Source organism: Hyla sarda, chromosome 4, assembly GCF_029499605.1.
Source record: "Hyla sarda isolate aHylSar1 chromosome 4, aHylSar1.hap1, whole genome shotgun sequence".
In the NCBI taxonomy this organism is placed as follows: Eukaryota; Metazoa; Chordata; class Amphibia; order Anura; family Hylidae; genus Hyla; species Hyla sarda.
In genome coordinates, this window is record NC_079192.1 from 101,634,699 (window position 1) to 101,651,585 (window position 16,887).

The following is a 16,887-nucleotide window of genomic DNA, read 5'->3' on the forward strand; positions in this document are numbered from 1 at the left end:
TTGAATTGTATTTCAGGATCTGCTTCTCTTCAGGGGAGACTGGATGGAGACTTTACAGATTCCCAGATGAAGGTTTTAATGAGATATATATATATATTGAATTGTTAGGGTAGGGTCCCACATTTGTGTATACTCTTCATATTTTGCTGCATATTTTCTGTAGCTGACTTAAATGGGGGAGTAAATACGCAGCAGCATATACGATACGTGGGACCCTACTCTAAAAGAATATATTCTGTACTCTTTTTATTTTAATTATTTTCAGTTTTTCCAGAAAACAGCATTGGGGAAAAAAACTATTCTTAATTTATGCAGGTTTTTTTCTCTAGGCCTTCCCATTTCTCTCTGTATCTGCATCCAATCTGGTCAGATGTGCTCTAACGTGGCCAGAATACAGAGGCGTTTTAGATAGGGATCGACCGATTATCGGTATGGCCGATATTATCGGCCGATAATCACGATTTTGGGAATTATCGGTATGGGCAATTACCTTGCCGATAATGCCCCGCCCCCGCACCGCCCCCACCGCACCACAACCGCCGATACTTTTTATGCTATATCTATTTTTTTTTAAATATATATATATGTGTATGTATATGTTTTTGGGGGGAATATTCACATTATGAATCAAAAATCTATCAGATTAAACCTATTTATGGCTGAGATGATCCTAAGGAAGTCAAAAACCCACTTGAGGAATAAGCCAATTGTCCTCAAAGAGAGAAATGTCTTTCCTGACCCCAAATTGAGCGATTGGAACAAGTCCCAGGATCAGCCGATATCTCACCCTATGTGTCTGTGTATGTATCTATGTATAGTGGTCCCTCAAGTTACTATATTAATTGGTTCCAGGACGACCATTGTATGTTGGGACCATTGTATTTTGTGACCAGAACTCTATGGAAACCTGGTAATTGGTTCTGAAGCCCCCAAAATGTCATCCAAAAATAGGAAAAAGTGAGGATTGAAGAAAAATAAGTAGATACTAATATAGAGAAAGCAAATCCTTACATATAAAAGTAAGAAAGATCTGCTGGGAGCTGTAATCACTGTCTATGTAGAGGACAGGAGCTTCTTCAGGGTCCTGTACAGTACACGCAATGTCCTAAAAAAGTAAAATGGAACCATCCTTTCCTAGTGTCCAAAGGAGCAGCTAACCCTGGCACAGGTAAAGAGTAGTACAGAACATGTTGTACCCCCCCCCCCCCCCTGTACTGTAGGGAGGCGCTACCAGACAGGAATTCAATACATGCACTTCAGTAATACAGGGGTTTTACCAGTGAATGCCCATTCTGATTGGTAGGTTCTTCCAGCCATTGACACGTTTCACAGATCTGGACTGTCTGTAGCATTGTATGTGGAGTCTGGTTTTAAGTTACAATGGTCCAGAAAAGACCCCTGTATTTTGAAACTATTGTATGTTGAGGCCATTGTAAGTTGAGGGATCAGTGTAAATACCTGCGGGTATACTACTATGTACCTCCAAGTATGTGATCCTAATGTATGTGTAATGTGCGATACTTACCTGGCCTGTGCTGAGGTGATACAAGCACAGGCCACTCCTGGGGTGCAGAGGGTGCAGGGGGGCGATGATGTCTGTTGCCAGTTATTTGGGGGTGTAGAGGTAAAATCAGGACAACTACGTGATGGTAATCTGCAGCATTCAGATGGTATAGAGAGGATGTTATAGGCGAGCTGAGGTCTAGTACAGCAGCAGAGGAATGGGTCAGGGGGCACAGAGCTCTGGCCAGGGGCACGCTGTGTATTCTGTGTCACAAACCAGAGGAAACTAAGAGATTCTGTGGATTTGTCAATTCTTCAACTGCTCTAGTAGAGCGGTTATATATTTGGCCTTCTGTTCATGTCCCCTCTATTATGTCAGCAATACAATTAGGGAACTCCGAAGGAGAATCCTCGAACATATCTGTAATATTAGGCATTCGAGAGACAGGTCAATAGCTAACCATATCAACTTACCCCATGGAGGGGACATCTCTTGTATTACATTTGTGGGAATAGATAAACTATCTCTCACCGAGAGGGGGCAAATCTTGATCGATTGCTCCTACAAAAGGAGAGACGCTGGAATTATAATCTTCGGACAAGTGCACCTTTAGGCCTCAAAGAGCAATTGTTTCTTATGAGATATACAATGCTGGTAAAGCAGGGCAGTAATTGGGTAGACAGGGAAGGCTGTAGTCAGCCTTTAGGAGTTATATTAATTGTCTTAAAGAATAGGTATTTGTAAGGGTGTAATAGGAGGCTCCAGTGCAGGACCGCCCTTTTTAGGGATGTTAAAGGGACGTTATGGAGCTGGAAAGGGTACAGAGACTGCAACTAAACTAATAAGAGGTATGGGACATCTTATCTGTGAGGAAATGTACGGCGCAACCAAAAAAATATTATTTGTGTGGGGGAATTGAAAAGAGAACCGCAATTTAGCAAATTTTGGAAGGTTTGTTTTCACGCTGTATACTTTTACGGTGAAAATAACTTTTCTATTATTGTACCCCATGGTGTGTTTAAAATCCCTCTATTTTGATGGCCTATAACTTTCTCATTTATTGGTATATGCAGCTGTTTGAGGGCTCATTTTTTGTACCATGATTTGTACTTTTTATCGATACCACATCTGCGTATATGAAACTTTTAAATCACTTTTTATTATTTTTTGGGGGAATATGATGTGACCTAAAAGCAGCAATTTTGGAATTGTTATAATTTTTTTTTTTATTGTTTACGCAGTTTACCATACGGGATCATTAACATTATATTTCAATATTTCGGATATTTATGCACGCGGCGATACCAAACATTTTTATTAAAAAAAATGTTTACGCTTTTTGCGGGTGAAATGGGGGAAAAAGGGAGGATTAAAATTTTTTTTTTTTTTTGGGGGGGGGGGGGGGGGGGGATTTTTTGCATTTTTTTTTTCCGCCCTGGCCTGCTGGATATCTGCTTCTGGGCCAAATCCTGACTGATGACAACCTATTGTTATTTAATCAGTGCTCAGAGTTTATAACAATTTCTGTGTTTTTGTTTGTCCAACCCCTTTTTGAGGATAGACCACAAAGCCGATCCCTAGAATAAGCTGTGTGCAGCAGCTCTCCTCTCTCTCCACTCCGATCCATATAAAAATTTTTTTTTTTGTAACGATAGTATCTGAAATCATGCGGATTCTTGCAGTTCCCTGAACAGAGTATGACCTGGATTATTGATGTGTAGGAAAATACTAAAGGGGCACAACTTGGAGTTATTTGTAGAACTTTTGTTACAGTATTGTAGATGGTTTATTCATAACTGCACGGAAGAGGTTATGGCACATCCATGCATGGTAGCAGTGCCTGACACTGTAACACATCCTGAATTCTGCCAATCCAAAATCCAACACATATTTAGAATGTTTCCACAATCTGTTTAATTCAGTCTCTCCTTTTTTTTTTCATGCATTTTAGTGATCCCTGAAAATGTTGGCACAGTGACTAATCCATGCTTGGGCAATGTGTCCACCACGTGGGTCCCCCGGGATGTTTCCTTACTTCAGCTGTCTCTTATTCAGATCCTCATCATCAAAGCTGAGAACCTCTGCACTGAGCCGCAAGTCAGATGTCAGTATTCCAAGGTGGTGGAACTTCTTCTACAAAATGGAGTTGACACAACAATAGTAAGGACTGAGCATGACGTGACATATAGAACGAGTGTCAGTGACAACTCCACCAATTGGCATCTTTGCAGAGAGTCTGGGAATGCTTCTTGGTGGAGACAGACAGGACTCTCCTAAGGACACACAGTACATTGGTCGGTATTTTTTATTCAAAGCGAGGAGTGGGTCCAAAACACAGAAAAAGATGCAAATCCTTCATTATATTTTTTTTTCTCTGTTTTCATTCCACTCTTGTTTTGACCAAAAACACTGTGTGTGAACTCCGCCTTGACATGGCATCACCTTCCTTCCAGTTTGGCTGGATAGAGGAAGCACCTTGCTGTACCCCCTGCTTGTTTGTTGTGTTAAAGTTTACTTTCTTACTATATTTTGTGATTGCTAAATTTTAATGGGGTAGTATTCCCCGTATGAAAGAAATAGTGTCCAGAATCTGCACTTAAGACTGACTAAAACTGTAATCTACACTCCATCCTGATCTGAGACTTATGAGGAAGCCACAATGCATTCGGAAATTCCTCAGCCCATTACACATTTTTTTTACATTTTCTTATGTTGTGGCTTTGTGGCAAGATAAAAATAAATCCAAGTTCCCCCCCATCATTCTGCACGCCATATCCCATAATGACAAAATGATAACAGAATGTCAGGGATATTTGCTTATTCTTTAAATAGGTCAGTACAAGATTTTATAGTTTTTCTTAAGTATTCAGACTCTTTACTTAGTGAACATGTGTAGAACTGCTGAGGGCACAGGGAGCACTAGTATAGCAAACGTTATGTGTAGAACAGCTGAGGGCACAGGGAGCACTAGTATAGCAAACGTTATGTGTAGAACAGCTGAGGGCACAGGGAGCACTAGTATAGCAAACGTTATGTGTAGAACAGCTGAGGGCACAGGGAGCACTAGTATAGCAAACGTTATGTGTAGAACAGCTGAGGGCACAGGGAGCACTAGTATAGCAAACGTTATGTGTAGAACAGCTGAGGGCACAGGGAGCACTAGTATAGCAAACGTTATGTGTAGAACAGCTGAGGGCACAGGGAGCACTAGTATAGCAAACGTTATGTGTAGAACAGCTGAGGGCACAGGGAGCACTAGTATAGCAAACGTTATGTGTAGAACAGCTGAGGGCACAGGGAGCACTAGTATAGCAAACGTTATGTGTAGAACAGCTGAGGGCACAGGGAGCACTAGTATAGCAAACGTTATGTGTAGAACAGCTGAGGGCACAGGGAGCACTAGTATAGCAAACGTTATGTGTAGAACAGCTGAGGGCACAGGGAGCACTAGTATAGCAAACGTTATGTGTAGAACAGCTGAGGGCACAGGGAGCACTAGTATAGCAAACGTTATGTGTAGAACAGCTGAGGGCACAGGGAGCACTAGTATAGCAAACGTTATTGAGGTTACGCTCAGCTAGCACAGCGGCCGTAGATAAAAAAAAATATTATAAACCACAACAGGGGTGCTCCGCTCCAATGAAAGACCAATGTATTGTATAAGAATTGGAATGAGCGGCAATCACCATTTTTGTGGCATTTCGGTGGTTAAAGGGGTACTCTGCCCCTAGACATCTTATCCCCTATCCAAAGATCGCGGGGGTCCCTGCTGCACTCGCTGGGTGCAGCGCAGGTGGTTCCTGACGTAACAGCTGCACCCCGCTCGTGATTACACTGCCACGCCCCCTCAATGCAAGTCTATGGGAGGGGGCGAGACGGCAGTCACGGCCTATCCCATAGACTTGCATCTAGGCGCCATGGCCCACATTCCAAGTTGGGCGCGACCGTGACGTCACAAGCCTCTGCCCCACATCGCCAGTCATCCGACACCAAGCCTAATTCGCTCAGTGCACCGGATGTCTAGGGTGCCGCAGCAAAAATCTTATCCTCTATCCTCAGAGGTGCCCCTGCAAGCCTTTGTGACTCCCCCTGCAATACGGAATTCAACCACTGAAATGCCACGTGAATGGTGAGTGCCCGCTCGTTCTTCTTATTAGTTTTATATAACCCTTTACTTAGTACTTAGTTGAAGCTCCTTTGGCAGAGATTACAGCTTCAGTCTTCTTGGTGATGAGGCCACAAGGCTGGCACATTTGGATTTGGAAATTTTCTACCATTCTTCTCTGCAGATCCTTTCAAGCTCTGTCAGGTTGGATGGGGGCTGTTTGTGAACCACCATTTTCAGATCTCCCCAGTGATGTTCGGTTGGGTTCAAGTCAGGGCTCAAGAACATTAACGGAGTTGTCCCTAAGCCACTCGTGTGTTGTCCTGGCTGCGTGTTTAGGGTCTTTTCTTGTTGGACGATGAACCTTCGGCCCATCTGAGGCCCAGAGCAATCTGGATCAGGCTTTCATTAAAGGGAAACTGACATCAGGGTCACACACACTATCCTGAATATACAGGTAGAAATAGAGTAGGTGACCCTGTTTCTAAAGCTTCTTACTGGGTGAAAAGCTTTGCTGCCATTTAGGAGATATTCATCTTGTTGCTAATATGGTAATTTCTTCTTAAAGGGTACCTCTCATCAAAAAAACTTTTGATATGATAGATTAATGTATGCAGAATAACTTTACAATTGCATGTTATTAAAAAATATGCTTCTTTCTATTTAATTTTCCACTTTGAAGAAATCACCACTAGGGGTCTCCCTACCAGTCCTGGCAGCAAGCATTTCAGACTCATGCTGGAGTCCTAAACACTACGAGCTGTTTGGCTGTGAACAAAGCAGGCTGGCAGCTCTGAGTGTTTAGGACTCCAGCATGAGTCAGAAATGCTTGCTGACAGGACTGATCGGGAAAAATACAATAGAAAGAAGCATATTTTTCATTAACATGCTATTGGAAAGTTATTCAACATTAATTAATCTAAAATATATCAAAAGTTTATTTGATGAGAGGTACCCTTTAAGTACAATCGAGGTGGGCTGCTGCTGTATGTGCAATGCTTTCTTACATTAACCCCGTCCTTTTAGCCAATAACCCACCCCTTTATGGATGTGCTGAGGAAGAGGGACTGAATATTTATGGAGGGGGCAGAGTTGTTGGCAGACGGGGGCTGGGTTATCGCCAGAGCGGGTGGGAAAAAGCTTTGCTCATACAACAGCAGCCGCCTCATTGCACCGAAGAAGAAATGACCACATTAGCAACAAGATGAATATCTCCTGAACGGCTGAACCGATTTTCATCTGGTTAGAAGCGTTAGAAACAGAATCACCTGCACTATCTACTTCAAATTTCCCTTTAAGTATGTCTCTTTACTTTGCTCAATTCAGCAAATGGTATTATATATGAAATGGAGGAATGGTCATGGAATTAGGAATGGTCATAATGTAAGGAGATTAGACATGAAATGGGGGGGGGGGGATTTTCACCATTTGTTTATTATAATGCAATTGTATATAGAATTCACAATATTTATTCGCATAATCTCAATGGGGGAGATTTATCAAAACTTGTCCAGAGGAAATGTTGCCCATAGCAACCAATCAGATCACCTCTTTCATTTTGCAGAGACCTTGTTAAAAATGAAAGAAGCGATCTGATTGGTTGCTATGGGCAACTCAGCAACTTTCCTTCTGGACAGGTTTTGATAAATCTGCCCCTATATGACCTTTTTATGTGTAATTAATATGGATTTATTTCAGCAATATGATTGCACACTGCATAAAATCTGCACTATATACACTGTGAGGCCTTACCCCATTAGTCTGAAAATATAGACCAGCATGTCTGCAGACGTCTGTTTATATCTCGTATATGTAACACTGTATATATCTTTGTTATTTTGTGCAGATTGGATTGTTAAACACTTCAGATAAGGTGCTATCACACATCTCCTCCAAGTGCCTCTCTTATATGGTGCTATATCAACTTAAATTCCAGGTAAGCTGTGCCATAGTGGTCTGCAATAATCTATTCTACTCTGCGATACTTCCCAGTGTAACGATACAATATAAAATATCATCCGCAAAATGGATCTTGTACGTCACAGATCTGTCACAGAAGGTACCATCGGACATCCACCTATTTCCTGATCTTAGGGGCTGTAATGTTTATTAGAGCCCTCAAACCTATGGGACACCATACAGATTTCTTTTTGCTGTACATCTGTGATCTTAAAGGGGTACTCCGGTGGAAAACATTTATTTTTTTTTTATTTTATTTTTTTTTAAATCAACTGGTGCCAAAAAGTTAAACACATTTGTAAATTACTTCTATTAAAAAAAAATCTTTACCCTTCCAGTACTTTTTAGCAGCTGTATGCTACAGAGGAAATTCTTTGCTTTTGAAATTTCTTGTTTGTCTTGTCCACAGTGCTCTCTGCTGACACCTCTGTCCATGTCAGGAATTGTCCAGAGCAGGAGAAAATCCTCATAGCAAACCTATACACGGACAGAGGTGTCAGCAGAGAGCACTGTGGACAAGACAAAAAAAAAAATGAAAAAGCAAAGAATCGCTAATAGGTAATGGAAGTAATTTATAAATCTGTTTAACTTTCTGGCACCAGTTCATAAAAAAAAAAAGTTTTCCACCGGAGTACCCCTTTAAGTAAAGGCGCATTCGGATGAAATGGGTTTAGGTTCTCTATAGTTGTGGAAAGCAGCAGACTAATAAACTTACAGTCTACATGATGTGATTTACTGACCTGTCTTTGGCATTTGAAACATCCATTTTACACGTATTTCTTCTTCAGCTTGTTATAGGGGAGTCCTATGGTCTCTCACTAAATCTGTCTTCCACTTTTCTTGTTTCCTTAGAATGAGGTGAATGCTCATTGGCTTCAGTTCTGTCTGAATACCTTGGGTGAAGATCCAGCATCGCACACACTGACGCCATGTCTAATGTCTATGATATCTGTTTACAAAGGAATTCTTTTAGATGAGAGGATCAGAAAGGCAGGTACGGTACAGTATCATGACAACTGGCCCCAAACCATTTTTTTGTGTAATTGTGGTAATAAATGGAACGAACCCATTATACAAATGCAGTGAAATCTAATGGTGTCTATCAGGTTGAGATATACCCAGCATGCTGCAATATTTTTAAGGTGGTACTCCACTGCCCCAGCGTTCGGAACATTGTGTTCCGAACGCTGGGTGCAGGGGTCGTGATGTCATGGTCACGCCCCCCTCAATTTAAGTCTATGGGAGGGGGCGTGGCAGTCACCACGCCCCCTCCCATAGACTTACTTTGAGGGGGCGTGATGCTATGCTATGACGCCACGACCCCCGCAGCCTGTACCCAGCGTTCCGAACACTGGGACAGTGGAGTACCCCTTTAATGCCAAATGTCATGGACTTGAGAAGGAGGCACTCAATGCCTAAGTTAGCAGAAACTATGTTACAACAATGATATATAAACAGAAAAGTCATACAAACTCAAATATGCTCAAAGAGAGTTGAACCTAATCTGTGTTGGGGTATGTTCACACTGAGTAATTAGCCTGAACTCCTAACATCAGTGTGATTGGGTCTTCCGCGGACCCATTTACACTGCAGAATTTTAGCGGCTGACAATTCCGCCACTGAAATTAATCCGCGCAAAGAAAGAACATGTTTATTCTTTGCCCGGAAGTCCGTGCGCATTGCATAGCCAGCATTGGTGACGGCGCAGTGTCACTCGGTCCTACTGCCAACGTATTTCGGCGGCATTCGCCAAATGGAATCTCTGCTTGCGGATTTCTGGGAACATACCCTAAATGTGTGAACTGAAGGTTTTAAAGAGTGATATTCTGTAAGTAGTGTAATAACTTGGCCCTCGGGATCACCATCTCCAAGGTCTGAGATGGTTGGCACACCAGAATTTGCAGTCCGACTCTGCAATGTATGTTTTGAACTGTCCTTAGCCATCTTTATTCTTCATCTAAAGCAGACAAATATAGGTAACAAAACCTGTCCCCCCATTTATCATTTTGAGCCTAGTCATCACATATCTCACCAGACTCCACCCTTTTTGTAAGAGCTCCCCCCAGGTGGTTTTCCATGCAGCGTGATTCGCCCAACAATTTAGTTGCAAAACCTGTACCAGGGTAGGAGGAAATGGCAGGCCCCACTACCAGTCCTACCTGCCATTCTATAAAAAATGTAGGTCCAGCATTTTAGTTAACCAGCGGCTCAGCAGAATAATTTTCCTGGATTTCTCCACCCACATAGGCTACCAGCCTTGGTCAGATGTATACCCCTCCAGTACCATAAGAACCTCCTGCCCACACTAGTGACTATACTGTGTCAGTCTGCAGTTTACTGTAGTATATAGATCATGGCTTACACAACAATACACAGTGCAATAATCTGTACAATGTCACGAAACCCCAAAACCATGTCACAAAACTACATCTGGCCATAAGAGGAGCGACTGTGACTGACATAAGGGTACAATCCCTATAAAGAAATCCCCACCCGTAGAGCATGATCAGCAGTTTTTAATTTTTTTTTTTTACTTCATAACAAATGGACAAACCATAGATATCACACAAAATAATGGTTAAAGGGATAAACCATGATTTCTTTCTTCATCCTTTTAGCACATGATATCAAGTTATATAAATACTGTTTGTTTCTATTCCCTCCATGTGCAGTTTTGTCCCATTTTTTTTTTTTATTCATGTGCCACATACTCAGAAGTCTTTTTATTTTACTGTTGTCTGACCTTTCCCAGCATTCAATGCTGTCAGAGACAATACATCATAAGTCACATGGTCTCTAGGGGTTGGTGACTGCTGGATTATGTGCGTGAATATCATTCCTCAGTAATGGTCCCTTCCACCATCTTATCCACCCACCCACTGCGCAATAAAAAATCCTGAAACACCCTTTAATAGCTGAACATTGTGGCTTTGGGATGCATCTTTCAAACACACCAGTTGATAAAAAAAAAAAAAAATGTTTTCCACCTGAGTACCCCTTTAACCCCTTAAGGACTCAGCCCATTTTGGCCTTAAGGACTTTAATTTTTACATTTTCATTTTTTCCTCCTCGCCTTCTAAAAATCATAACTCTTTTATATTTTCATCCACAGACTAGTATGAGGGCTTGTTTTTTGCGCGACCAGTTGTCCTTTGTAATGACATAACTCATTATATCATAAAATGTATGGCGCAACCAAAAAACACTATTTTTGTGGGGAAATTAAAACGAAAAACGCAATTTTGTTAATTTTGGAAGGTTTTGTTTTCACGCCGTACAATTTATGGTAAAAATGACATGTGTTCTTTATTCTTAGGGTCAATACGATTAAAATGATACCCATTATTATATACTTATTGTTGCGCTTAAAAAAAATCACAAACTTTTTAACCAAATTAGTATGTTTATAATAGGGGTGTGAATCGCCAAGAATTTGGCGATTCGATTCGAATCGCGATACCAGTGTGGCGATTCGATATATCCCGATATATCGCGATACCGTCTAGGTGACGATACATCGCGATATATCCCGATACATCGCCCACCTGGGAGCATTCATAGATCCCAATAGACGCCGCTGTCAGCTTTGACAGCGGCGATCTAGTACTCCGGCGCGCACTTTTCTCATGTTATCCCGTCCGGGCTGCAAAATAAAATAAAACGCACTTTATCTTACCTGCCAACGAGCCCCCGGAGCTCCGGTACAGGTGTTCGGTCCCCGGGCTGTATTCTTCTTACTTCCTGTTAGTCCGGCACGTCACATGGAGCTTCAGCCTATCACCAGCGGAGGCGGGACATCGCTGCGGCCAGTGATAGGCTGAAGCTCCATGTGACGTGCCGGACTAACAGGAAGTAAGAAGAATACAGCCCGGGGACCGAACACCTGTACCGGAGCTCCGGGGGCTCGTTGGCAGGTAAGATAAAGTGCGTTTTATTTTATTTTGCAGCCTGGATAGGATAAAATGAGAAAAGTGCGCACCGGATACTCCTTTAATAGCCAGCCGCGGCGATTGCCGCATGCTGGCTATTAGCGGCGGCCCCCGGCTACTGAAATCAGCCGGGGGTCGCATAGTACGGAGTGGGCACGAGTCGGAGCCCGCTCCATACACCCAGAGCGACGCCGTGTCAGATCCGGCCTGCCCGGCTCCACAAATGTGGAACTTTTATCTCCTGATGCCCAGGACATGACATGCTGTTCCAGGCGTCCGCAGATAAAAATTCCACATCCCTAAAAGAATCGATTCAAAAATATTTTGAATCGATTCTGTATCGGCAAATGAAAAAATCGCGATTATCGCGAGAATCGATTTTTTTCTTACATCCCTAGTTTATAATCCCTTTATTTTGATGACCTCTAACTTTTTTATTTTTCCGTATAAGTGGCGGTATGGGGGCTCATTTTTTGCGCCATGATCTGTACTTTTTTTTGATACCACATTTGCATATAAAAAACTTTTAATACATTTTTTATAAATTTTTTTTTTTATAAAATGTATTAAAAAAGTAGGAATTTTGGACTTTTTTTTAATTTTTTTTTCGTTCACGCCGTTCACCGTACGGGATCATTAACATTTTATTTTAATAGTTCGGACATTTACACACGCGGCGATACCAAATATGTCTATAAAAAATGTTTTTTACGCTTTTTGGGGGTAAAATAGGAAAAAACGGACGTTTTACTTTTTTATTGGGGGAGGGGATTTTTCACTTTTTTTTTACTTTTACATTTTTTTTACATTTTTTTTTACACTTGAATAGTCCCCATAGGGGACTATTCATAGCAATACCATGATTGCTAATACTGATCTGTTCTATGTATAGGACATAGAACAGATCAGTATTATCGGTCATCTCCTGCTCTGGTCTGCTCGATCACAGACCAGAGCAGGAGACGCCGGGAGCCGCACGGAGGAAGGAGAGGGGACCTCCGTGCGGCGTTATGAATGATCGGATCCCCGCAGCAGCGCTGCGGGCGATCCGATCGTTCATTTAAATCACGAACTGCCGCAGATGCCGGGATCTATATTGATCCCGGCACCTGAGGGGTTAATGGCGGACGCCCGCGAGATCGCGGGCGTCGGCCATTGCCGGCGGGTCCCTGGCTGCGATCAGCAGCCGGGATCAGCCGCGCATGACACGGGCATCGCTCCGATGCCCGCGGTTATGCTTAGGACGTAAATGTACGTCCTGGTGCGTTAAGTACCACCTCACCAGGACGTACATTTACGTCCTGCGTCCTTAAGGGGTTAAAGGGGTACTCCGGTGAAAACCTTTTTTTCTTTTAAATCAACTGGTGCCAGAAAGTTAAACAGATTTGTAAATTACTTCTATTAAAAAATCTTAATCCTTCCTGTACTTAGTAGCTGCTGAATACTACAGAGGAAACTCTTTTCTTTTTGGAATTCTTTCTGATGACATCACGAACACAGTGCTCTTTGTTGACGTCATTATAATAATAACTCTTTTATTTATTGTTGTCCTTAGTGGGATTTGAACCCAAGGCCCCAGCACTGCAAGGCAGAAGTGCTAACCACTGAGCCACCATGCTGCCCTTAGCATACATCTGCTATGAACGGTTGCTAAAATGGACAGAGATGTCAGCAGAGAGCACTGTGCTCATGATGTCATCAGTGTTCCAAAAAGAAAAGAATTTCCTCTGTAGCATTCAGCAGCTAATAAGTACTGGAAGGATTAAGATTTTTTAATATAAGTAATTTTACAAATATGTTTAACTTTCTGGCACCAGTTGATTTAAAAGGAAAAAAGGTTTTCACCGGAGTACCCCTTTAAGGGAGTTAGATGAAAGGTGCCGGCTCTGATTGCTCCACCCTGCCACCTATGACACAGGAGCAGGGTGCTGATTGGATGTTATGGCAGCCAGGGGTCTTCATTAAAAAAAAATAAAAAAAAATGGTGCAATTGCATTTATTTTCAATCCACAAAATTGTATATAGCCTTACATTAGCTATACATGATAGAATAAAGGGTGCCATTAAAAAGTACACTTTTTCCTGCAAAAAAAAAACAAAAACTTTAATATGGCTCTATCGATTGAGAAATAAGAAAAAATGATGGATCGTAAATGGCAAGGAAGAAATTGGCCATTAAATGGCGGATTCTAACATTGTATTATATGGGGTATGGAATGTTTAAATGCTGTAAACCCTGTAACTGTTAAATTGACATGTGCGCTATTTAGAGATGAGCGGACTTACAGTAAATTCGATTCGTCACAAACTTCTCGGCTCGGCAGTTGATGACTTATCCTGCATAAATTAGTTCAGCTTTCCGGTGCTCCGGTGGGCTGGAAAAGGTGGATAAAGTCCTAGGATAGAGTTTCCTAGGACTGTATCCACCTTTTCCAGCCCACGGGAGTACCTGAAAGCTGAACTAATTTATGCAGGAAAAGTCATCAACTGCCGAGCTGAGAAGTTCGTGACGAATCGAATTTACTGTAAATTCGCTCATCTCTAGCGCTATTCATTACTCCATAACAAACTCTCATCCATTGGTTGGTGCACGCTCTTGTTGTTGGGGTTTGGAGGACAATAGTTCTTTAATAGTCTAATTCAGTGTTTCCCAACCAGTGTGCCTCCAGCTGTTGCAAAACTACAACTCCCAGCATGCCCGGACAGCCGTTGGCTGTCCGGGCATGCTGGGAGTTGTAGTTTTGCAGCAGCTGGAGGCACACTGGTTGGGAAACACTGGTCCAATTTAATAAATAATCTTTACTTTTTAATTTTTCCAGATTATCTGCTGCAGATTTTGGTGGCTCTGGAAGACGTATTTAAAGGGTTCTGCTCCAGCTCTATCTCTCGCCTGTCAGTAACGGAGTGCCAGGCTCCTCTGCCCGATGCGGCGTCCAGCAGTCATCTCTCCTGCCTCTTGGATCTATTAGAAGTCTTGGTTGCCTTAAGGATAGAGCTGAAACTAAACGTCTCCCTCTGCAAACATGTTTTATCTGGGATTCTTCCTCAGGTCCTGAACCTTATGTCCTCTTCTGTTCCTTACTTTGTTAAGAAGCAGGTCATCCTGGTGCTAAAACGATGTCTGCTGTATAAAGCAGGGGAAGATTTCCTGCCTTCTCCTCCCAGTTCATACAACCAGCAAGGGCCAGCATTGGATGAGGAGCTAGCGGTCCTGGCTACTACTCTACTGAATGCGGTCCACCATGGCTGGCTCTCGCAAGTGCCTTCAAGTGACCGATCAAGCAGCTTCGGCGGGGCCAACGAAGGCTCGGAGCGTGGTCCTGACCTGGTGATCCTGGGAGCAGCCAGTCTTTCTGTTCTTAAAGCCCTGGAGATTCAGTTCCATAAAAAAATTCACAGCAGCATTGGCCAAGGTAATACCGTAGTATGACATACACTCTTCATAGAAGTCTACATTTTGGGGCCTCTGTTGCCAATTGCCTATTTTTTAGTCAAGTTGAAATCTAAAATGCATATATATTTGTTACTTATGTCATGCAGATTCTTTATATGTCTTCATGTGTCTAGCTTCGGTATTTGGCTTAAAAATCCCTCTGTTCTGCTGTTCACTCGCTCTGACATCCACTGCTCAGGAAGAGGTGTGTCCGTGGCAAGCACTGAGCCCGCCTCTACTTCCCCTCTGAGTCTGCTGTGCAGTGCTGTGTCTCTTCATCAAATAGGCTGCTCTTTAACCCCCTCATCTCTGTTTTCAGACAGGAGTCTGAGAGACAGGACAGGAGTGAGCACAGAGAGGAGTGTTTCAGTCCCAACAGCCTTTAGGGGTCATTACTCCCGGGCATGCTGTGAGTTGTAGTTTTGCAACAGCTGGAGGCACACTGGTTGGGAACCACTGGTCTAATTTAATAAATAATCTTAACTTTTTTCATTTTTCCAGATTTTCCAGATTATCTGTCATTCCTCCATACCCCCCCCCCCAAGGAGCAAGCCCTAAATTAGAAATCTTTTTTATAATACAGTGCATGCTCTATTATGGATATAGGTTTACTTAAAGGGGAACTCTGGTGGAAACAAGTAGAAAACAAATGTTTTCAAATCAACTGGCGCCTGATTCTTAATCCTTCCAGTACTTATTAGCTGCTGCATAAAACAGAGAAATTAGTGAATTTCTTTTCTGTCTGAAAACCGTGCTCTCTGCTGAGACCTCTGCCCATGTAAGGAACTGTCAAGATTAGAATCCTATCCCCATAGAAAACCTCTTTTGCTCTGGACAGTTCCTGACACGGACAAAGGTGTCAGCAGAGAGCACTGTGGTCAGACTGAAAGGAACTTCACAAATTTCTCTGTAGTAGATCTGTAGCATGCATCAGCTGATAAGTACTAGAAGGGTTAAGATTTTTAAATAGAAGTGATTTACAAATCTTTTTTTTTTCTACTGGAGCTCCCCTTTAATTGACAGCACCACATTTAAAGCCTGAACAGTGAACAGTGGTCTGGTTTTTAAGTTTACTAGTGACACCCGGTGGTCACAATTGTTATTGCACTTATTTTAAACATTATAATAAAGACTTCTTTTAGGGGGGGGATTTCTAGTTTAGGGCTTGCCTCTTGGGCGTGGGGTGGGGGTAGAGGGCTGACCCCTAAAGGCTATTGGGATTGATTGTGTGCCCTGAAATTAATCAGGGATTTGGTTGCTTACAGAGGAGTGCTTGCCACCCTCACTTCCTGGACTTTGTCCTATCCCGTGCTTCAGCTGGGACAAAGCTGATGTTGCAGCTGCACAGTACTATGTTCTGGTTTCTATGGGAACCCCTAGTGATTTTTTAAATTTTTTTTAAAGCGCCATGATTTCTATAAACAGGAGATTTTTGCGGAGAAGGCGATAGATAACATGTTTTTTGCAAAGGTTAATGTTTTGCCAAGATGTACAACATATATAAAGTTTTTTTAATTCTCACAGTTCCCATTTAAAATTAGCAAGGTCTGTCGGGCACCATTTATGTCTGTCTTGCAGCAGATCCATTGGCTCGGTTATTTTCGTTTTTTGTTTTTTTTTTCCTCCTCGTTCTTCTGCTTCCAAACAGTGCAAATGAATGGAAAAGCAAATGAAGCCCCCATGCAGGTATGAACCTAGCCTAGGTGTATGGTTTTAGTCAATTTTGAGTCCTGACTGCCTCTAATACCATGGCTTTCCATGAAGTATAGTGTAAAGCGCTTATGACTGATGTAGGAGACTTACAGTTCGGCTATTTCATCACTGGTGTACAGAACTTTCTAGTGATGCGTTCACATTACTAAGGGATGTTAGTAAAAAAAAAGGGTTAGGCTGTGAAAACCCTTCATTTAAAAAAAATAATAAAATTGTTGCTGAGAAAGCTTCTAACCACTAGATG

At 42.3% G+C, this 16,887-nt stretch overlaps 1 protein-coding gene across 10 annotated transcripts in view; it reads left to right on the forward strand.

The window, feature by feature from the left end:
* Positions 1-16,887, forward strand: part of LINS1 (lines homolog 1) — a 42,453-nt gene that overhangs the window by 18,102 nt on the left and 7,464 nt on the right. For 5 of the 10 annotated variants that reach the window (XM_056571793.1, XM_056571792.1, XM_056571799.1 and 2 more), the window contains 4 exons: positions 3,456-3,664; positions 7,456-7,545; positions 8,421-8,562; positions 14,317-14,910. In XM_056571793.1, the coding sequence (XP_056427768.1) occupies positions 3,456-3,664; positions 7,456-7,545; positions 8,421-8,562; positions 14,317-14,910 (1,035 nt within the window). Of the gene's footprint in view, positions 1-3,455; positions 3,665-5,464; positions 5,634-6,801; positions 6,852-7,217; positions 7,284-7,455; positions 7,546-8,420; positions 8,563-14,316; positions 14,911-16,887 lie in introns of those variants that run through there. The other 5 variants (XM_056571800.1, XM_056571797.1, XM_056571802.1 and 2 more) reach the window with 5 other exon arrangements.